This window comes from Agelaius phoeniceus, chromosome 9 (assembly GCF_051311805.1).
Source record: "Agelaius phoeniceus isolate bAgePho1 chromosome 9, bAgePho1.hap1, whole genome shotgun sequence".
NCBI classification, from domain to species: Eukaryota; Metazoa; Chordata; class Aves; order Passeriformes; family Icteridae; genus Agelaius; species Agelaius phoeniceus.
In genome coordinates, this window is record NC_135273.1 from 25,766,204 (window position 1) to 25,789,848 (window position 23,645).

The 23,645-nt window shown below is 38.4% G+C and overlaps 1 protein-coding gene across 3 annotated transcripts in view; it reads left to right on the forward strand.

Annotated features, from left to right (window-relative positions):
• The window catches only part of NRG3 (neuregulin 3), a 393,136-nt gene that overhangs the window by 352,199 nt on the left and 17,292 nt on the right, over nt 1–23,645 (forward strand). For all 3 annotated transcript variants that reach the window (XM_077183308.1, XM_077183307.1, XM_054637248.2), the window contains exons 5-7: nt 6,201–6,303; nt 11,277–11,403; nt 18,524–18,651. In XM_077183308.1, the coding sequence (XP_077039423.1) occupies nt 6,201–6,303; nt 11,277–11,403; nt 18,524–18,651 (358 nt within the window). The remainder of the gene's footprint in view (nt 1–6,200; nt 6,304–11,276; nt 11,404–18,523; nt 18,652–23,645) is intronic.

Consider the following 23,645-nt stretch of genomic DNA (forward strand, 5'->3'; position numbering starts at 1 on the left):
CAAGTTCCCTGCAGATAAACAGAAAAGATAGTTTCTTAGGATACCCAAGTTAAAATTAATTTACCTTCAGAAATAAGATCTTGCTGTTTAAAAGTGCTAATCAAATTTTCACCTAATAACAAGTAGTACTTACTAAGGATATTGGCATCTTCACTCCTGCTGTAACCATAGACAACACAAGAGCTGTGTAAGGTTATACATTTGTTTTTTTGATTGTTAGGGGTTTTTTTGCAGGTAACTCTTCAGCATTCAGCTCATTTTATTTGAGGATATTTATTTCCATTACTTTTTGATTGAGATTTCACCTTTCACTCACCAACCTAACACTGAGAGCTCAGCCTCAGAGTTAGAGCACATAGCTTTGCATCCCTTTTCATGATGAGTGATTACACCTAATTCATTGCTTCATTTCTACTCTCATGCAAAAGCAGTGCCAGTGTAGCATTAATGGTGTAGAATCAAGTACTCAAAATAGGTCAGTCAGACATGTTGAACAGTCTTTCTTTCCTTTTCTGTCTTTTGTGTATGCAGGAGATGATCTCACCAGGGTTAAATGCCAAAAGTCAAAGGATGTAAATATCATGCAGTTGTAATATATAATGGGCTGCATCTATTTCACTTTGCATTCATTAAAATCCTTGTGCTATGGACATTCCACTAGCAGAAGAAAATTATTTTGTTCATCTTTATTACAATCAGAATTGTCTAACAGTTCTTCCCAAGAAAAAATCACTGTGAAAACTGTGAAATGTTTTATGAACTTCTGCCAGCAGAAGTCAGCTTGCTTTGTTCCCAGTCTGAGATGGAAATCTGTGCAATTAACCTTGACTCTGTCCTCTCTGTAAATGATAGCAGATAAAAACTTCTGCTTCTGGTTTGGGAACCTAAGAGTCTTGAATCTCTTTTAAAAGGGAAATTCTACCCAGACAGACCAAAGTCTTAAGGAAGAAAACTTGGTGTCTTTTAAAAGTAGCTGAGACTTAGAAAAAACCATGATATTTTATGTGAAGTAATCCATATGCCCTTAAAGATGTTGAAACAGAGTTGTCTGGGGTGGGTTTATCTATATCATGTATTTGCAAAGACTTCTTTAGAGGTTAATATGTTTATATTGCATTTTGTCATGTTAATCTCTGCAATGCAAGAGGCAATATCCTTGTGGTTACAGAAAGAACAAGGGTCTTGACTTACTCAAGGTCAAAGAAGAAATTTGTGAACTGTGCCTTGTAGCATCTCAGCCTTTTCTCTCTGCCTTAGCACAAGCCACAGCATATGGCAGAGAATCTGTGCAGTAGGTTTTTGCAAGTGCAAGAACAGAGAAAACTCTTGGGAGAGCGGAATGTCTGATGCTGAGGCAATCACAGATTTTGTGGAATATGCAGGCTTTTTTTATTCTCTTCATGAATTAAATTTAGAATGCTGTATATAGTTCAGTACTTCTCACACATAAATCTACCTATATTGAGAAACATGCTTTAACTACTCTTTTTTATCTTATGGGAATCTGTATTTTATTGAAAAATCTTGATGTTGTGGATGAGGCTTCCATGTATTCCTCCTCCCTTGTTGTCTGTGGCATTTTGAGGCTGCTGGACACCAAAGACAGCTTAAGTGACAAATGATACTTTTGAGGTTCACTTCAGAAGTGAGGGTCTGGCTCTGCTGGATATTCCAATACCATCTGGAATTGAGGTGTGGCAGGAAAGGCATGGGCAGGGCATGGAGGGAAATGCAAAAAGTCTGGCAGTGAGGTCACAGCAGAGATCACAGTGCCAATTCACTGCCTCTGCATGGCTCAGTTTTTGCATGGGGACAAAAAAAACCCCAAAGCCCTGCCTGTAATCTATTGCTGCCCTGTAATCTGTTGAGGAAAAGCTGGCTCTGTGCACATGGAAAGCTGCTGGGTTTCATGTGTACCAAGGACAAGATAAAGGGTTTCCCATATTTGTTTGTAGCGTGTTGTTACCTGCAGTAATGCAGAGTGGGTTCTTTTAGGAGAAGGGAGTGAGGAAGGTAAGGGGATGCTGGGTGCAGTTAGGGTTTGTGCTTTTGGGGCTGGGAGTAAAAATTTCAGCATAAAAATTAATCTGCACCTTTATTCATTTTCATGGGGGGTTTTTCTTCACAGAGCAAAGGTTAAGTAATGCATTTGTATGGTAAATGTTGTAATTTCTCAGTTGGCTTGGTTTGAATAGTCAGTAATTATTCTCTGTGATGCTTGTGACCGTATTGAGATTTTATTCAAAAGCCATTGGAATAAGCACAAGGGGGAAAGTTACTATTTTTGTTTTGTTATTGTTTTGTATAGGCCATGTGCACAATGCTGTTCTTCATATTTGAAATCCCTTTCAAAGATATTTCAACTCCAAACACACAATAGAACCAGAGGATCCAGTGATTATGGCTGGTAATGATATTGTGGATTTAGGTGCTGACAAAGCCTAGCATAATCTGTTTTAATTAACTAATTTTTTTCCTCAGTAATATGGTTATAATCGTACTCAAGGACCTTGTACCAGCATTCTTCCTTTTATAATAAAGTCAAAAAGAAGAGACCAGTTTCAGCTTATGTACAATAAAAAAACCATATCCTTTAGAAATGATTGTCATGAGAAAAATGTGTCCACCCTACACTTTTTAATCCTCTAAAGACTTACATGTATGCTTCAGTGGGTCGTTCCATTTGCATAAACAGGATACAGACTGTAAATTTTAAAGAGCAAGAGAATTAAAAAACCCAAACCCCCAGTACCTGGAATATAACATATACTTTTTTTTCATAATGTATGTGAAATTTAACTGTGCTGTGAGCAATGGGTCACCAGTAGTAATTTTGTGTTTCATAATAGCAGCAAATGAGTGAGATAAGCTTAGAAAACTTCATAGCAGGTTGGAAAATAAGAAACAATCAACAGCATAATTGAGAATGGGCTCCACATGTAACAGGGCACACAGTGCATGGGGACTTTCCTTTGAGAGCTCAGCCTTGCAACAGGCACCATGTTCCTTGTGAGTTTGTCTTTATTTTAGTTTTGAGAAGACCTTTCTTTCCATAATTTTTATTAAACAAATAGTCTGCATCTAAACAGTTTACTACATTACTTTTCAGCACTGTGGTTGTATTTCTCACAGTAGAGGTTGTTTATTTTCTGCAATTTGAATGCTTGGTGAAATTCACATTCTGTAGTCTTAATCCTCCAGTGGATTATCCAGGAGTACCCATGGCAGTTTATATTTTGGTTTTTAGCAGAAATATTTTCTTGGCTGCTCATTAAATGAGGAATCCTCTCCTGAGAGTATTTGTTTCAACAGGCTGTAATTGAGGTGATGTACTTCACAAGGAATATATGAATATATGTGAATAAAGAGAGACTTATCATTTCAGTCACACTTGGGTTTACCTTGGGAAGTTAGTTTCCATATGTAAATACGTGTGTGCACCAGTTGATGCAAATCCTTGAGTGAAGGAGAAGGAATTTGCAGTTCTTCTCTTTTCTACACTTTGGATTTCTCCAGGTTTCTGTTCTGTGAGGGCTCAAGTGCTTGGCTACAGCCATCTCCAGATTAAAGCCATTTGTGATGCTCCTTGTCTGGAAAGGATCTCAGCTGTGCTGCCTCTGCTTAGCACAATAGTGAGGTTAGATCAAGGCAGCCATGAGGAGATCTTCAGAGTTTGCAGAGAGGGACAGATTGCATTGCTGTTAGTAAGAAGGTGAATTTTAAATAAAGGCAGTGCAGCAGATTAGAGAATGGAAAAATGCCAAACTGATTATATTTAAAGATGTTGGAGACAAAAAATGGTGGAATCCAATACATAAATAAATATTTACAGGATGTAAAAAATGAACAAAGGTGCCTAGAGGAATGGAGCACGGGTAATCAATAAGTACTTCTTTAAATATGCACTGTACAAAGTAAACAAAAAGGAAAGAAAATATTGATCAACATGTGTTGAAAGCTGGTGACAGGGATTAATCTGACTGCACAAAAGACTCAAAACTCCGCATAGTTGTTTTAGCAAGATAATATTGTCTGGTCTCTGAATTGCTTTTATCTTGGCAAGGCTTATTCTAAAGCATCTTTAACAAGGCAGTGATCACTATTTAGGACTGACAAAAGAGCATAGCTGTATTAAACTCACAATTTCTCAAAAAGAAATAGCAAGAGAAAAAGTATTTAATGAGGACTTCTGTTGAAAGAAAATCAAAATTAAGCCTAGTGCACACATTATTCAAATCAATTTATTTTCATGAACAGATTTTTTTTAATTGTTATTTATATGGAATGTTTAAGTGAAACTGCAGTTCATAACTATGTATGGTTTAGTTGGGGCTTAGGCTGGAGGTGCTGACATCTGTATTCAGGCAGAACAGGTTAACAGTTGCTGAAATGAAGAGTTTTTGAATAAGTTTCAGTGTGATTACATCAATGTAAGAATTCAAATTTGTTAGATTTGTGTATTACTGTGGAAATGGAAGGAGGTGGGTAACTGTGTTTGCACAATTGCTTTTAACAGCAAACAAATAAACAAAACAAAAGACATTAAACCCCAAACATTTAGTTCAGTGCCAGTAAGGATTTACTGTCTAGATCCAGATATTGTACCTCCCAGAGAGGAATAGGCCTAAAGCTGTACTGGAATCACATTTAGTGCAATGTGAACAGGATTTCCTTTTGAATTACAAGTTCTCCAGACATATTTTAGACAGGTGAAAAATCTATTTGCTTCTTTTAATTCTTAAGGTAGTGTTTTAGAAATACAATTTTTAGAATTTCAAATTTAAATGATGGGGAAATGTCAGCAGAAGCTGAGGATATTTTCTATCTTAGATCACTGTAGTGTTGTTTGAGAGAGCAAGTAGACAATTAAAAAAAAATCAAGATTTGATACTGTAAGTTTATTTTTAATAGCTTCCAAAATAATAACTGGATCTTAAAAGAGACAGATGCTTGTGTTTAAGATTCCAAATGTTTAGTAACAGCGCTGTGATATTCATTCTTGAAAAATTATTAATTAGTACTGATTAGGGTACTGCACATAGTCTTTAGTGATTTGCCTAGATTTACCTTGGTGTTTTCATACAATATTTGTTATGAACCTGAGAGTTCCAAACTTGGAGCTGCTGCCACCGACTTGGCGTGTGAGCCTGGTGTTCCATGGATGGGGGTGCCTGCACTGAGAGCTCCAGCCCAGGCAGGAAGTGTGGGTTTGTCAGCATCCAGGGCTTGGACTGTGCTCGGGTAATCCCACGTGGTGCCTTTCCACCTGGAATTCGTGGATGAAAATACTGGCTTGCACTTTGCATGTTTGGAGAAACTGATCTTTGAAGATGGCAATCTGTTTGGCATGTTCACATTTTGAACTAGAAAAGTGGTTGGAAGAATAAACATAAAATATAATGCTTAAGGAGCTGTTGAATTGAATGTGTGAATCTCCAGCTGCTTATGAGCTCCTGTCTGCTGTCATGAAGGAGTGTTTTCTCTTATTTCCTTAGCTTTTTTCTGTTTTTTTTTCTTTCATTCTTTTATTGTTTTAAAGTTATTTAGAATATTATGAGATTTATAAAGAAAGTCTGTTTTTTTTAAAAATAAACACCTATCAAAGCAATATCTGGTGCTTCATAGCAAGAGAGTCATTGGGTTCCATGCAAGTTCATTGAGTTTATTTTTTACTCTGGCATGTTTTGCATAAGCTTCAGGACATGGGAGCAAGGCATTGTAATCAATGCCTTAAATCAAATCAAAAAACCTTACTCATTCAAATCAAAAAACCCTTACATTTTTGGGGTAGCTAAAGGAGAACTGACTCTTGTGGGACATCAGAAGAGCTCTGATTGTTCTTTCCTTAGGCCAAAAAAACTCCGTGGTGGTAGCACTCTTTATCCTATTGATGGTAAAATCTTTGTTAAGAAAAGCTGAAAAACAGCATGTATGGCAGAGAAAAGATTAAACTGTCCTGACTGTCATTATTATGTATCTCTCAGAGTGTACTGGGGCCATTTTCTAAAACTTCTGAGGAGGCCCCAGCTGCATGAACCTTACTAGAGGGGGGAGGTTCAGAGAAGCACCCATTCTGTGCAGGAATTATCCAGGCCAGCTCTCCAGGACTCTGTGCATCATTAGTGAAGCCATGAGGTGCTGCAGCTGCCTTTTGGCAGGTGTGTTGTGTGCTTGCCTAACGTGCCCTTTGCTGCCCACAGAGAGCGAGGAGGTGTACCAGCGCCAGGTGCTGTCCATCGCCTGCATCGTCTTCGGCATCGTCGTGGTGGGCATGCTGTGTGCAGCCTTCTACTTCAAAACAAAGTAAGAGCCTTCCTCTGCTGTGTCTGGGGTTTAGCTGCTGTCCTCTTTACAGCCTTGCAGCCCTTCAGCTTCTCCCCTCCTTTTGAAGTGGCTGTTTTCTCTGCTCCAACTACAGCAGTTCCCCATGGCTGCACGAAGTCCTCCCCAAAACATAGACAGGAGCAATGAACATTCTCCATGAAAAAACATTCTTTCTATTTTCTCATATCACAAAAGAATAGATTGTGTCATATCCACCTTTTTTTTTTTGATAGTAATAATTTTGTGTCATTTACCATCACTGCAATAATCACTTTGCTCTTCTGAAAACAATAGTTTAAACATACCGTCTCCTTTTTTGCATTTCATTTCATATCCCTGAATGTCCATTTCTTTATGCTGAGAACAAAAGTAAAGTTAGAAATGTAGAAACAAGTCCTCTGCAGATATCTGTAACCTGTAGCTAATACAGCAGCCTGTTGATGAAGATGCATATGAGTGCCTGTAACACAGAAGCACTTTGACCTATTCAAGTAGTGAAATCATCTGGACTAAACTATTTTCAAGTGAAATACTGTCCACTCTGTCCTTTTCCCAACTGAATATTATTTTATAATATTTATTGTGATGTGTGTAATCTGAGTTGCAAAAACCTCATAGCAGTTACATGACATGCTTGTCATTGCCCCTGTATCAATAAATATCTTCTATATGGTGGTCATCCTTCATTCCAGCTGGAGTTAATGAGAGAACACAAATCAATATAAAAAAGTACCTGCATGAGGCTAGTCAGGGTGGCTGAGCATCAAAAATGTGAAGAATGGCACTATTTAAAAGTTTGGATGTTTGTCTGAAACCCTCTTTCTAGAATTTATTTTCATGTGTAGGAAATCTAGCAAGGATTGGGTTTTATTTAGAAAAATACTTAAATTGACTTTTCTATTGGGGGTGGGGGGAATCACCAGGTGTTTTTTACCCCTTTTTCTTCCCCTCAAACGTCAGGGGTAGACCATGAGTGGAGATCTGAGTCAGTTCACAATTTTTCTTCATTATTCTGATGTCTTGAGGGATTTTGTTAACTGTTGTGTGGACATCCAGAGTGACCGTGATGCCAGCTGGGAAGGACAGACTGGCAGGACAGTTCCTCCCTGCCAACTCCTTCCTTGTAGTGTAAATGTGAGCAGAGACAGGCACTCTGGCACTGCCATTAGGAATGTCATTATGCATCCCAGATCTGCACATCTTAGAAGAAGAAGTGAGTGAGAATCTCCCTGGAAAGGCTTCTTGAGGGTTTTGCTGATGAGGAGAGTTTCCGAGGGGCAGGATGGGACTGTCAGTAGGAGGAACATGCAGTCAGCGGCTGAGCATCCTGAGAATAAGCCCCCCTGTTATTCACAGGGCCCCTCCTGCTCCTGCACTGCTGTGGGGAGTGGTGAGAGCTGGGTTGGAACAGCCTGCACAACACCCTGGCTTTGATCAGCTGGTGAGGAGAGCTAAGTCTGAAAATAATGAGTGGGAATAACATTTGAAAGAGGAACTTACAGGACAACAGTGCATCATAAGTCAGGAGCAGGTGGGGGTGTTGGGTCTGGGGCTTTGTCTGCATTATAAATATGAGAGTTACTGAGAAGAGCTGAAATGAGCTGGTGCCAGACTCTGGGAACTGAAGTTTGGAGAGTTAGGAGAAAATGGTTCAGGTTCAGTCAGGAGGCCTCAGACAGTGTTCAAGGGAGGCTGATCAGTCCCTCACAGCCTGGCTGTGGCTCCATCTGGTGCTGTCCAAAGAGGAAATAAAAGTGTCTGGGTCTCATGGAGCCCAGGTAAAATTGTAAATGTAACTCTGGCCAGTGTCTTAAGGATGCAAAACCCAACAAATCTGAAGTGCTTCAACACTTACCATATGTTAACTTTGAGTCAGCAGGTTTTTGGGAGCTTCTTTATCAGGCATATGGACCCTGACTGTGCTTAAGAATTATCCAAGCATTTCTCTTGCATGGGGGTTATCTTGGGGTTTCATTTGACGTACAAAAAATGTAGAATATTGCTAACAGATTTAGAAACTCTGAATAGTGCATCCATTAAGAGGGAAGTTTCCATGAAGGTCCTGACTTACTTAGTCTGACAATTCTATAATACCAGCTGCTAGAAATAGTCACTTCCCTATAAGCCATTGAATTAAAAGTCCTTTTTTAAAATAGACTCAATCTGAGAAAGTTTAGGACTGTAATTAAACTCTGTGCCCTTCCAATTATTCCTTTTAGGTTAATCAAGAAAGTGCTGGAAGTGTTAGCAACAGATGAAGAGTACAGTAATGGGCTGCCCTTTACAGCTTAGACTTTTACAAATGACTAGTGACTTTATTTCTTGCTGAAGAAAGAACACTTCATTGCCAAATAACTCTAAAGTAGAACACATAAGGCCCATTTGTTTTGAAAACAAAACTTATAAAATAAATTTATTAATCAGCAAGTAACTTTGAATTATTAATGATTTCTAGTTTTATAGCTGTGCATCCTGTAGTTTGGCCAAATGAATATGCATAAACCTGATATTAATGTTAGGTTGCATGAACATAAAAGGAAATTAATGATTGGATTGTTTTTCTCAGCAAATTACCTTCAGGAATTTCAATTGTAATGTTAAAGACTACAGTAGTGAGGCTGAATTTCTGCAGTTTACTTACACGTGTTTATAAATATAGAAACAACTCTAATTATAAATAAAACCAAAAATGTTTATGTTGTTTTCCTGATTAAATTATCATTTTGTATGTGTATGAAAGGTTCCCAAAATCTGATGCTGTGATCATGTTTCACTATCATTTGTTCATACCTTACATAAAGTCATGCCAAAAATTCCTGAGGATTCCATAACCATTCTGGAGACCAAGCAAGAGGCTGGTTCTCCAGTAGGACATAGGAATAGATGTGCTATCTTCTTTAAGTGGATGTAATTTAGCTGCTCAGAAAATAGTTGTTCTTAAAAACACTAAAGTTCCTTTTATTAATCTCCCCTGGAATTATATGAGAAGCCGAAGAGCTCATTTGGACATTTTACAAATGAAATTGTTCAATTTCATTGGATTCAAAAATTAGTGGATATTAAAAACATTTTTAAAAGAAATGTTTCAGACTCAACTAATTTAATTTGACACTATATTTCTTCAGATAATATATCTATTTAGATTATTCTAATATTTATTCTACCAGTTTAGGCTAAAGAAAATCTTGAACATTTTTGTGAAATTATTTTGAGAAATTATTTCCTCACCTACCTCTATTCATAGATTTTACTAATTCTGAGCTCCTAGCAATACTCAAAACATGCCACTCATACTTGTAACATGGTTACAATATAAATTCATTCCTTTCCATTTGCTTCAAAATAGGATGCAAGTAGAAAGCCCAAGAGGTTCTTGGAGTCCTGGATTTGTTATGGCTTATGACCTGTACTCAGGAAACGAGCTGTAACAAATACATCTAACAGGTTCTTACAATTGGTTGAATTCAAGCAAATGCTTACATTGTGTCACACTGAACCAAAACTAAGGGACTCAAGAAATATTAAAACTATGTTATTAAAATTGAATATCTGAACTGTGATACTTCTCACCACTTTCTGTCATTTTGAGGGAGCTTGTCCTCTCTCACAGGCCTCTCCACTGAACACATAAGTCATTTTCCTCTGCTTTCTTACAGCTTCCAGCAGTAGACAGAGATTCCACTGTGAATAAGAAATTCAGATTAATGTTATACTTCATTCAGTGTCAAATTCACTATCTGACACAAGATTCTATCAAGCTTAATGATGTCATAAGGGTTTCCAAAATCAAATCACAAGAAATTTTTCAAAATGCTGCTGAAGCTGCTTTGCTAAAATTCAAATTTCAGTATAGAAAGGCCGTATTTTCTTTATCTCTTAAAAATACTTGCCAGAAATCACTTCCTTTGGCAGTTTGGCTCAGCACCAGTTGCTGTCCAAAACCTGCTGCTGGTATAATGAAATGCTGCTACTGGTGAGTCCTTGACATTACTGGGTTGTTTGCAAGGCCATTGAAGGCTCACTGCTGGAGATGCATCTTCTGGAGAGAGAAAGAAAGCAGGGAAGGAAAGAGTTAAAATTATATTGTGAAGTCTTTGCTCATCATTGTTTAAAGCTGATAGTCCCAGACCATGTAGCTTATCACCAGAAAAAAAACAAAAAGGAAACCGATAAAGAGCTTAAATGTATTTGCTAACAGTTTTTGCCCAGCTAAGATAACTTTTTGCAGAAGATAAAAGTAATATTTAAAGTTTACTGTCTCATATCCTCTTTCATGTACAGAACTTAAAAAACTGTTTGTCACTTCCACTCAATGCACTATGGCAGAAAGTCTTTGTTAAGAGTATAGTTATCTCCTGAATAATGCAAGGGATTCATCCAGAGGTATTCCTAGCTCTGACAGGGTGGATTATAGTATAATAACTCAAAAACACATTCTCAGTGTCCATACTGACATTTTTTCCAGGTTTAAGCATATAAGCAGAAGCTGCTGTATACAAGATGTGTTATAGGTCAAGTCTAATCAGCCAGCAGAAATCTTTGATTCTTCATCAATTTTTATAGCCAGCAGGGGCTAATGCCTGTTTTATTTGCCAAAACCCTTTTTCCAAATCAGAGCAAAATGTGTTTTTATTATTCACACTGACTTGCAAGCTATTGTTAAATGTGCAATAGATGATCTTACAAAACCCTGCACCAGCACAACGAGCATACTATTATAGTGATCTGAGAATAGAAGGTATTTTAAAACACAAGAGAGGGGGTTTTTTTCCCCTTTGTTAAGCCTTGCCAGGAAACAACGGCTGCACTGGAGTATCAGACATCAGTGAATTAGCTCAGCTGGCTAGCATGGTGAAGTTTTGAACAAAGGGAGCTGTGGCTATAAAAGTATCATGGCTCTAGCAGAAGATCAAGCGAGCTCTTTCTTACACGGCTTTTATTTCTCTCTGCAGGAAGCAAACCAAGCAGATCCACGAACAGCTGAAAGAAACGCAGAATAGGAAAACCTACAGCCTAAATGCTTCCAGCATGATGGCAAAGTCAGAGTGTGTGGCACAAAGCCAAGTCCAGCTGCAAAATGTAAGTAATCCTGCCAGCTACAGCACTTAATAGCCTGGCTGAGTTCCTGCTGCTGATGGCAGCACATCGTCATGCTGCTATTAACATCTGAGCAATGGGAACCACAATTCTCACCCCTTTCATAAAATGTTTTCTATCAGGCCTCTTAATGGAAAGCAGGGATTTTTTTCTAAAGTTAGTTATTTCAATGGATCCTGGTATATTTGGTTCATGTGGCAGAGTTTGCTGAGCCCCCCAGCTCTGCATTCAGCAGTGGAAATTACTGTTATATTTTCCTGCAATACCCATAGATATCTGTATGTGTAGTGAGGGTCCTTGAACTTAACTGATGTCACACCTTCCAATAATTTATGAACCTGCAGGAAAAAACGCAGAGATTTGTCACAGTTAATTCAGAGTGAACTCAAAATCTAGAACTAAATTTACACATGTAAACAAATGCCCAAGGGAAGACCGTGCAGATGGTCTCATTTTTCTGGTCTTTATTTAAAGGTACTTTAGTTTACAGAAAGAAATTAGTCTGTTCAAACTAAATTTGAAATATATTTAATCATTTTCTGAATGTAATTATATGTAAGTCATTACAGTCTCACAATCATGAAATATGTAAAGCGTGTTTGAAATAAGGAACTTGAAGACAACCAATTTATTTAGCCCTGGTATTTTTTTAGGAAGACATTTTCCAGTATATGTCATTCTCTTTCTCCTGCTCACACACAATCAGCACTGTCTTACTTTGAACAAAGCCTTTGGAAGAAGGATCCTGGTAAGCAATATAATAGGAAAATATAAAAGATATATAAAACCTTTCTAAATTATTAACTCCTTTACAAAAAAAGCTATCTTAGTATTGCTTAAAGGAATGACTACCTTATTTGCCAGATTCCTTCAAAATAGTGGGAGTTTAGCAAAAGTGAGCACTCATGCCCACTTAACCAATGACTTCTAAGCTGCTAGTTCACATCCAATTAATTTAAAGATAAATGTAAGCGCTTTTAACCAATTTAGGGTCAGCAGAGCCTCCCTGCTAAGACAGAGAGGCTCTGAGAGCATTGCTTGTATTCACTAAAAGTTCTGTATTCACTGCTGTGGTGCCCCTATGCTCCTGATATGCTTTGTAATTCAGGAAAAATAGATACTCTTCCAAGAAAGAAGATAGCTCCACTAAATTCACATAATCACATTTTGGGGAACCTTGTGCAATTTTTTCTCTCACTTTCGGTTCATTCGGCCTTATATTATTTCTAGCCCCTAAAAAAGAGCTGTTGGGAGTGTTATTGGTTGTAATGATGGCAGCAAAAGGTAAAGTTCATGATCCTTTTGTTCTATCCTATGAAATAAGTCTTGGTTAACACTAAGAATATGCTCTTTGGCATTTTCTCACTGTAATTCAGTGCAATATTTTGTCATTTTCTTTTGCCACAGCCATAGCCATAATGGCTGAAATAGCAGTTCATACATTCTGGACACAGAGATTGAACACCATCGTTATATTTACTATTTTAATCCAAATTTGATTTTCAGTTTTTATTTCTGTTCAGCCTGACATTATGAATGCTGGTAATTAACACACCATTTTCTTGTCCTTGTGGCTGTTTGCAGGCAACTGTTTTCTCCTTGCCATTAATGCATTTTCCCTTTGGGAAGATAGGAAGGAAGAAAAACAGAATGACCTTGTGCAGGCTGCAGTTTAACAGTGTAATAGCAGTTTCTATTGTTAGGAAGACTCTGGTGCAGGCATGCATGCAGGCAGCTCATGAAATATTTACAAAACTTGCCAGATTGGAGGGGGGGAAAGGGCAGGGGTTTGGGAGGCAGCAGAGAAGGGACTTTGGAAAGGTATTTTGTAGGAATGGCTGAGTGCCTCCCCCTCAGAGACCAGAGATCTGCCTCAGGTGTACCTGCTGGCTGGAAAGGGCAGCAGGCAGCCTGCATGGGATTCCCATCTGCAGCTGCCACTGCCTGGGCCTGGGGAGAAATCCTAGTTCCCTTCATTGCCAGGAGCTAATAAATAAACTTAAATAAATGTGGGCACTTACTTTCTGGAGGCTATTCCTCCAGTCTGGCATTTTGGTTTAGGTAATCCTGGAAGTTGTTTCTTTTCTCACTCCATGTGCTCCCCCTACAAGCCAAGAGTATTTTCCCATTTTTGCCACCTTTCTGTCTTTCCCTAGAAGATAATCCCAGATTTTTCTCTTGTCTCTTTGAATAGACCTGGTGATGCTTTCATGCTTTTCACACAGCTCTTTCTTCTGCAGAGGAGAATGCTTTTGTGGAGACCTGAGAAAAGCTGCAAAAGGTTCCTTATTCTTGATGACTATTCTGAAAGAACCATCATCTTTTGACTGAGAGGTTGCTATATTTAGTACAGGGCCCATCTATTTTTCCAAATGTGTTACTTTAGAAGGAGCTTTAACTTATTTCCCAAGGCCCAGGGTATAGCAGACAAGGTTTCAAGTGGTTTGTGACTATAAAGACCTTGACCAATCTCAGTGAAGTAATTTTTCCTCCTATACTCAAGTGTATTACATCTCCTCCACTCCCTGCCTCTGCTCAGTTGTGATTCTGAAAAGTGAAATAAAGGGGTGGATTTTGTCAGGACAGCTGTGTTCTCTCCAAAGTCCTGCTGCTCATCACTGGTAATTGTGCTCACCTGTCTTATCCTCAGTAGCAATTTCAGTATTCTCTTAGAGGTACAAATTAGATGAAAAATACTGTGTACTGTAAGAAGGATTCATAAATATCTGTTTGAACACAGCTCCTAGGATTTCCTGAATCTCCTCCAAGTCCACTGCTTTTCCAAAACATTCTGGCAGCAACACACTTAAATTCTTGCTAGGTGGTTCTTGCTAGGGTTTCTAGCCTCTTGGATTTAAAGACTAATGCACTGGTAATCTTGCTATAGTTCTTCAGCCAGGAAGAGATGTGCCAGTTTATAATCCAGGATCTTTGAGGTACCCAGGAGATGGAGATTCATTTCACCTAATGCATAAAGCCTAGGGCTTCCCAAGTATTATGTACCCCATCCCAAAGAGATCATCCTGCTTTCAAGAGATATTTAAAGGACTGCAGCAAACAGTCAGGTCTCCACATAATCAAAAGGAAGGAAATTGTCCTTCTCCCCATCTAGAGAGACAAGTGCTTGGTGCACCCTCATACACCATGCAGGTGGCAGGAGGAGCTGGGGTGGCTCCTGATTCCTACAGGAGCCACATGAAGTTAAGGGTTTCTTTTTAAATTCTCACAACTTTACCAAGTTATATATCATGGAAAAAAATTTAAAAGATCAGCTGAAACCTTGACATTCCTTTAGTGATTCTGAGAATTATCATGGCTTTTTAAAGTGGCCTTTTTCATCCTCATGGTTTTTAATACCTTCTCCCATGGTACCAAGGGGATCTATTAATTTCCCATCACTGTCCCTCTGAGGTGGTTAATATGCTTTTCATGCTGTTCTGTGTGGTTTCAATTTTCACTACACTTGTTTCTAGTAGCTTGCAACCACTAGCTTCAGGTTTCTGACATTCTTATAATGAGGGACCAAAAAAATGTCCCTTTTGCATCTTGTTGCCTTTTGTTCCTAGTAGTAGGAAATAAAATCTTTTCATTCACTGTGATAGAAATGCAATTAATATATGTCAAGCAACAGATATGTTAAATCTTTAAAGGATTACTCTGTGGGTTTACATGAATTGCCATTTGATTTATCAGCTGAGATCAAGAGCAAATTTCCCATTTCTGTATCACATGGCTACTTAGGAAGAACTGCCAGAATAGACAAACCTGAATTTACTGTCCTCTGTCTAGAGGCAGTGTTGGCAACAAAACATAGGGGAACAGTAAGGATGTTAAATGTACCACCTGATGAGCTTTTGTGCAAGCTCAGCCCCCTCAGAAAAATCTCTGGCTCTTTTCCTCCTTGAGACAACCTCTCTGAATGTCATTTCAGGCTGACCCCTCTGCTTCTCAGTTCTTTCTGAAATGGAATCCCCACATCACCTCTCTTCCAGTGCCACGTGGATTTCTGGGCCTTTCACTATTTTGGGGGATCACTGAAGGGGAGGAGCTGAGTAAAGGCAGGGGAGGGATGGGTGTTTGGTTTGCATAGCACCAGGACAGCAGTGTCAAGCTGCTCTGGAGCATTCCAGTGGCATTTGTTATCCCTGAGCCCTGCATTTCAGAAGAGGGGATTCAAGGCATAGAGCAGAGGAGTTATGTGCTCACAGCAATGCAGCAGGTCAGTGACAAAGGCTGATTTCTTGTCTGCTGGCTCAGGCCACCTTCTCAGATTCACTTAGCATTAACTAGCAGGGGGTGGAATTTTTACTGTCAGAGAGTTGAGTAATTGCACATAATAGATTATTTTCTCCATGAAACAATGAAAAATGGAAAATTTGCAATTTTTTTTAAAGCAATCATTATTCTTTAATTTATTTAGCCATATGCCTCAGTGTTTTTCAGTAATTGCTCAAACAAGAATAGATAATTAAGCAAGAAGGCAAAAAAAAAAACAAGAAACACATTAAAAACCCCAGATACAGATAAGCTTTCAGTGATGCTTTCAAGGCCTGTTACTGTAACAGGCCTTTGAAAGGGTTTCACAGCTTTTTCTCCCTCAGGGCTGAGCATTCAGCAGCTCACAGTAGTCAGAGGCTTCCAAGGAGCTCAGCCCAGGTGAGAAGTGAGCTGTGAGAGCAGCAGGATGAGCCCTGCTGGGATGTGGCTGGGGAATGATCCCTTGTTGTCCTCCTGGGGCACCAACTGATGCTGCTGTAAGCTCTTCACAAGAGTATGAAGGTGTTTTTCTCCAGAGGTGATCTTAGAGAATGGGTGTGGCACTTGGAGTTAAGCTAAAGGAGAATAAACCCAACTGTGTTTAAATATATTAAAATGTATAATAGCATGGTGCATCCAGATCTGTTCAATTGCATTATTAGAATTCCCTGTATATTCACACCCTCAATTTAAACTAATTTACATTTTCATTGTTATGAATGTTATGACTGTGTATTAAGTATCTGAAAAGGAGAAAAATGTTCAGTTAGGGGGTAAAAAATACCCTTTGTAGGCTGTGCCTGGGTGGTGCTGGGTGCTGGACCTTCAGTAAAATTTGCTGATCAGCATCAGAGCAGCTTCTGGTGTGCTGGTGTTGCTCAGCTGTGATGAGGAAAGTCTCTGTGTACCACTGCTCCAGCCCACATCCACCTGAAACAAGGATATAGAAAAAGGCACAGCTTCTCTCTGCTCTTCATGATGTACTTCTTACTCTTGGTCTTACAGGCCATTCAGGCCTTCAGTTTTGTACCATGAGCAAACTCAAAAAAAGGACAGAAATAGCTTCTTGGCACTAGCAAGCCATTCTTTACATAGCTCAAATTGATTTATTCAGGTCAGAAATCAAAGCCAGTTTCATTTCTGCAGCTGGCAGGAGAACTATTAAAGTTTAAAACCTTCACCAATGCGAGTACCTTAAAATCATATTTCTGTCTGAATATTTTATCTACAACATTTACAAGTGACATCTAAGATCATGGTAACTGAAAGTAATGAGAGTGGAATATATTTCTTCTTATTATTTCAGTTGTGTTTACTTCATGCATGCAGCACCATTTTTCCATATTGCCACTCACAGCTTTGCCTTCAGAAGCAGAAAAAAAATGATTTTGTGTTTAACATGGGTATTTCACTCAACAGAAAGGAGGAGAAGAGCAGTGGAGAAAAAATTTGAAGAGCTGGTTTTTTATCTATAGAAATTGGTCATAAGAAGTGTGACTGGCTGGACTAAAAGTACCTGTAACCTATTTTTAAAAGGGAATATCCCTGTACGACTTTGCTTTTTGATCTTGCTGAAGTCTACAGAAATGTAGATAAGAATAAGTGAGAGTCAGAAAATAACAGTCTGTTGTTATTAAGAGTTACTGGTCTTTTGTTAGACAAAACTAATAATTATGAAGAACTGTCTTTTGAAAGAGTGCTTACTATCCTCTCCATGAATTTTTATGCTATTGTATCGTAACAAACATTTTTCACCACTGTGATTTTTTTCTCTAATAATTTAATTTGTATTTTCTTTCTAAAACATGTCATCATGTAATCACTGCCACAATACAAATTTATTTTAAAGATAGCATGGACATCTAGGTGTCTAGTACTAAAAATAAAAATTAAGGAAAACAGGCCTATTAGTTTTAGTGCAGGTCCTTGTAATGCAAAGTAAAAATTAAGTCTGGAAACAGCTTTACTTTTTACACCTGAGTGGAAATGTGAGTTACCCTCTCATATCTCTGAGATATTGCCCAGTGACCACCAACAACATGGAATCTTCTGGTAAGCCAAAGTGCAGCTTTTTAGTGCAGCTTTTTCTATACTTCAACTTTATGGGCTCTATATCAGTTGAGACACTTTTTTTTTTTTTTTTTTTTTTTTTTGAAACTGCAGTTGAATCACAAAGCAAAAAGAACAAATCTGTTCTTCATTTCTGGCGTCTGCTTTGCAGACCTTTGTGTCTCACTCTGTGCCCAGAGACTGCCCTATGCCCACACCTGCCACAAGAAGAATTATGTTTACGCTGTTCTTACTAGCACAGATACTCCCAGGTCAAAAGTTTCAGACTGGTTCAGAGAGATACCTGGCTCTGTGGATAGGATTCAAATATTTTTCTTACTTATCTGATGACACAAGTGCTGTTTCAGTTTGGTTTTGATAGTTGTACATGCTGATGATGAATGCAGTGTTTGACTGAAATCACCAAAGGACCCAAGAAGTTGCTGGCTGTCCTCTGAGATGTGTTTTGTGATCTGTCTCTGTATGGACAGCCACAAAAACAGACTTCTAGTCAAAGAGATCGTTGTTCCCATCATTGTGGGCAGATCAGTCTGTAATTTTTCTGCTAAGGCTGATATCAGTGTTTTGATGTGCAGAACGTAATGGGGGTAATGGTTACCAGCCCTTTCTGCTGTGTAAACAATGCTGAATGAATGTATTACTTGCAATGCCTAATTCTGATTTTAAAATGCACTAGAGCACTTCTTATCCCTCTCTGATATGAATTCAGAGTGAATAGCATCAACAATGTACTTTGTCTTGTGAGTATTAATTAATGTTCTTCTCTCTGCTGCAGTATTCAAAGCCAGATAGGCACCCGGGGCCCATTCTGCACAAAGTTATGGAGTCTAGTTTTTCAGGCACCCAGTCTTTCCCAGAGGCCTTGTCTCCTGACAGAGGAACCCAGCCCATCAAGCACCACAGGTGAGCAAACATCTGTCTGTGAGAGCTGCCTGGGAGGCTGCAGAGCTGCTGATCCGTGTGCAAGGTTATGCTGTGCTGGCTCTGGGCGAGCTGCTGCTGAGTGCCCTGGTGCCAGCAGAGCCTCAGCCAGCTTATTAACCAGATGTCCAAGCTTTTTCTTAGCTGCAGACATAAAAGGTAATAGGGGTGCTCCCTGCCTTCCTCTGTGGGTTGTGCCAGTCCTGCAGGAAGCATTTACAGGCCCCATCCGAGCTGCAGGCACAGCCCAGCCAGTGGAACAGCTGTAGGAGGAGGAGCCATTAAAAACAAGACTTTCCTTATCAATGTTCATGAAGTTAATGACTCATTGCTGCAGAAAAACTTGGTTGCAAACTTCCAGCCCTTTTTTGGAGTTTTCTTAAACAAAAGACACATGAAATGAATAATGAATTATTTATGAAAACATGGTGGCCTTTGAAAGCAAGGCTTAAAAAAGTTTGGATGGTTGTTTCCAAGAGAAAAAAAAAGAGGAATGTCACCCATCACTGGATGAGATTCAGATTAGAATTCTGCTTCTAACATGTTTTTGGATGAGAAAGATTGCAGGTGCTTCATTACAGGACTAGAAACCAAACTGGAGTCTGGTACAAGCAATAATGTTGGTGGAATGACAGTGGTAACATCTGGTCCAGTGCACAGAGAGAGAAAAAAAGGCTGAGAAAAATGAGTTTGGAATTTTTTCAGCTAGCTAATCTGGATTGGAAGACATGTTTATTAAAAGGATTTTCTTTTTTAATTACTTTTTAAAAAGTCTGGGATTGCATGAGGTTATGATCTGGCTTCTGTAGTATTTGGTGCATTTTCAGTGCAGTCTCCCAGCCAGCTATTTGTTTTCTCGTTTGAATAAATGATCTGCTTAACCTACAAAGTGCCACATGTAAACCAGAAAGGGATATTTGGGTTCTATCTACTTTTACTTTACTTAAGCCTTTAATTTGACATGAAAAAAAATAATGCCAGTTGTCATGTCAGATCCATTTCTTAGGTCTTTTTCCTTATTACACAGAAATTTTCAAAACATGCTTAATAATTTTATTAAGCATAGATGAACTATGGGGCTGTTTCCTAGAATGCTTTCTACAGAAGTCTGGGAAGAATTTTATCACCATTTAGTCACAACATGAAGTTCAGAAAAAAACTCATTCCCTTACCTTTTAATAGTGTCATTGTAATATCCAAGAAACGTTTTTGCTTCAGAACTATTGCAAGTGGGATGACTAGTTAATTTATAAAGAATTTTTTTGCTTTTTAAAGCTTAAAGTTTATTATACAAGGTCCTTATTTTATAAAAAGTCAACAGACTTGAACGTTTAAGACTTACAAGACTGTCTTTAATTTATGTACCATGTAAGAGCTTCCTAATTTACTTTCTAAATAGTGTTTACTGTGGACAAATGGTCAAATGAGGATTTTATACCAAATATCTCTTCATTTCATTCCAAACCTGACTGACCCTGGAAAAAGTCTATCAGCTCTGCAGGTTCTCTCTTTTGGGCTGTTCTAAATTCTATTGTTGTTTTATTTCTGCTTGCTACAGAAATACTTTGCTCTACATCCAGACCTGTTTTCTCTGCTGGTATTTTCAAGGACACTAATGATGGGTGATCATTTCTTAAAATCAGGAGCTGGTGGTTACCAGATCCTGAAACTAATAAATTTTGGCCTGGAAGTAAGACTGTCAGTGTAGGGAATCATTTGGAGTTGTTGAAATGTGACTGACAGAGACTGGCTAATTATTTCACTCAGATTATGGATAATAGCAATTTTCTGTCTCAACAAACCTCAGCTACACAAAAAGAATTAATGCAGAGATTAGGTTGAAAACTGAAATTTAATCTCAAAAAATATGTAGCCTGTGTTATTATTCATCTCCTAAAATATTTTGCCTGTGTCGTGCACTGCTGTTGCCATAGAGGAATGTTACATCTTCTGCTTGCATATGTAAAATAACTCTTAGAACTGTCAGAATTCAAAATTAACAAATGTGTTTCATCAGTAAACTTCCTGCAATATATACAATGTGCTCAAAAATTTGTCTTGGATGATCTGTTGATCTTGGTAAGAAGGAAACCCATACTGCCTTATTTTCTGATAGATAGAAATAAATTAGAGTTTTGTTAATTATGGGTTGAGTTGTGATCCCTTTGAATAGCAGTTTCCTTGGTAATTAGTCATCCTGACTTTCATTCATGGATGCAGTCATCCTTGATTTTAGAGGGATTCATTTCAGAGAATGCCATGATGAAAGCCAAATGTAGAGGCTTTCAGCCTGGAGCAGTTGTATTGTCTTACAAAAATGCCAAAATAGGATAAACTTACCCTAAAATTAATAATAAATTGTCTTTTCATTTTTTTTGTGGTGTGAACTTTTCACACCACAAAAAACATGGAAAATATTTTTTTTTCATTTGCTAAGCGTTTTACTCTTTATGCTGCTGATATAAGTGATTCAGTTTACAGTAGAGGAAAGAGTAAATTAAAGTTATTCTGTAAATAAGGCTATTGAATTTCAAAGAGCAAGTATAGATAAACTAAAGCAACTAGGAATGTAAAGGCAGAGGAAGCCTGAAAGGAAGAAGGTGTAAGGAATCTGCTCTTTTCCCAAAGAAAAAGCAAAACAGATGATGGGACAGAGATAATAACTGAAGCAGTTAGGGAAATCCTGAATTAATAGACTTCATTTTTTATTGCATCATTGGGATGACTATTTGAGGACAAAGGTTGAATATGAACAGAACCAAATGTGTGAAAATAGACATTCCCACAGTCAAAGTGGAAGTAAAATGTGGAAATCAAAGCTCTCAAGATGGTTAATCAAGTTTGGTTAATCTTGATCCAAAAAAAAAAAAAATTGAAAGAACAAAATTTCATGTCTGGAAGCAAAATCTGTAAAAATGGGAACTGTGAGATGAGATGATGGATTAGCAAGTGTCAAATATTTAGGAAGATGAAGAATTTATAAAAGTAGGAACCAATTATGCTGAATCTGAATAGTCAAGATTTTAGGATAAATGCGGGGGAAGAAGATTCTTGCGGTAAATATAAAAAAGGCAAAAATTGTTTTACTGTCCTACCAACAGCAGGTACTGCAACATATGCAGTGATGATTGCATTTGTGTTTGGTGGGCTGAGTTAGATCTCTACAGAAGCTCAGTCACTGCTGTCATGTGTCTAATGCCTTTAAAGGGAGAACGTAGGGAGAGGCAGAAAACTCTGATGTGCATGCACAGAGGTGCTGAAAAGGCAGATGTTAAGGACTTTTGTTGAGAAGGTAGGACATTCACCAGGGCAGCACTCAAAGAATTAGCCAACACTGGGGACAGACTTTGTTTGTGCCAAGGTCACTGAACAAAGCTGGAACACAGCACAGTGTGAGAATGCAGCACTGTAATCTCACCTGGCTAAAATGGCCTCCCAGTTGCCATGGACTCACACTGCATTCCCAAGCCAAGATGAGGAATGATTCATGTTCCATGGAAAGTGTCACAAGTCTGTCTTATGTCAGTCTTCAGGAGACTGGAAAGGGTGTGTGACTTCTGCTTATGAATACATGAGAGCAAGCACAACGAGAAGTAAAAGACCTATTTAAAAGGAAGGAGTGTGGTGGCACATAGACCTGCTGAATATTCATCAGAATTAATTTTAAACTGAAAAGAAGTCTCAAAGTTTTCAATATAGAACAACTTTCTGTAATAGTAGCCTGGATATGATCATCAATTTAGGATGGAGGTTGATCAGTGCACTACAGGAAGAATATGATGAGGTTATGGCAGATGATTAAACTCAGTGCATCTGATGTACCTTGAATGCTCTGTTCCCTTTTCTGTTTTTCTATCACCAGGATGATGACCAGATGACACAGGTAGCATTGAAGGATTGTCATAGAGTTCCAAATTCCCTGAGTAGCCTCAAACAGACTATTCCAAATAGGAGAATGTTATGAAGGAATCAATAATGCTTACATTTCAGAAACCAAGAGAAGATTTGTAGCTGTAGACTGTATTTATTAATTCTAAAATCAGCTGAAAGTCTCAGTAGCTGATCCATACAAATGTTAGCAGTAGATTGTGTAACAGCCTAAAAAGGTGGCTCTGAGGGAGTATCAGAGGACACGGCCTGGGAGCTGGCTCAGGAGTATATATTTACTGGGTGGTTTGTAATTAATTCAGAAGTAGTACAGAAGGATCCCAGAGTTACTGTAAAAACACTGCTGGTCTTCTCTTCATAAAACTGGGTAACTGCATTTGGAGTTGTGTATGAAGAGAAGACTCCACCTGTAGGATCAGACTTTGTTTTCACTCAGTTGCTCAACCCAAAGAAAATTCTCACACAAAACAACTGGCAAGAATGAATCCCAAGTTCTTCATTAACCTTAGGATGGTTGAACTGCCTTTTTCAAACCATTAATTCATCAGAACTGCACTTCTCCCTAGTTTGTGCATCACTTGTGAACCACTTCATGCATATTCGGATGTTTTGATTCTGGAGTAATTGATTGATAGATTTTAAGGACATATCTGCTACAGCTTTATGTATTGGTCTGTTTTATTGAATGGATCACTTATGTGGGCTGGTTTCTTTTACCCAGTTAGACTGGAGTGCAGGAAGGAAGAAACCACAATGTTGGCTAAAGGAAAATAAATTCCCTGAAGAAATCCAAAAACCATTGTTTGCCTGAGAGGGAGGAATTTTTCACATGAGTGATAGAGAAGTCTGAGAGGGACATTACATTTTCATTGCTGATCTTCATATCAGTTCTGTGTAAAAGGAAAAGCTTTGTGCTGGAGATCCTTTTCCATAGAACTTTTAACAGAAATTCTTAGGGGGTTTTTTGGTGCCTGGAGAAACAACTGCTGCAGCTTGCAGCTGCACTGTCTGTAAGTATTTCCTGATCTTTAATGAATTTTTCTTGTCCATGACCTCAAATGATTTTTGTTCATTCTTCCTTTGGTTTT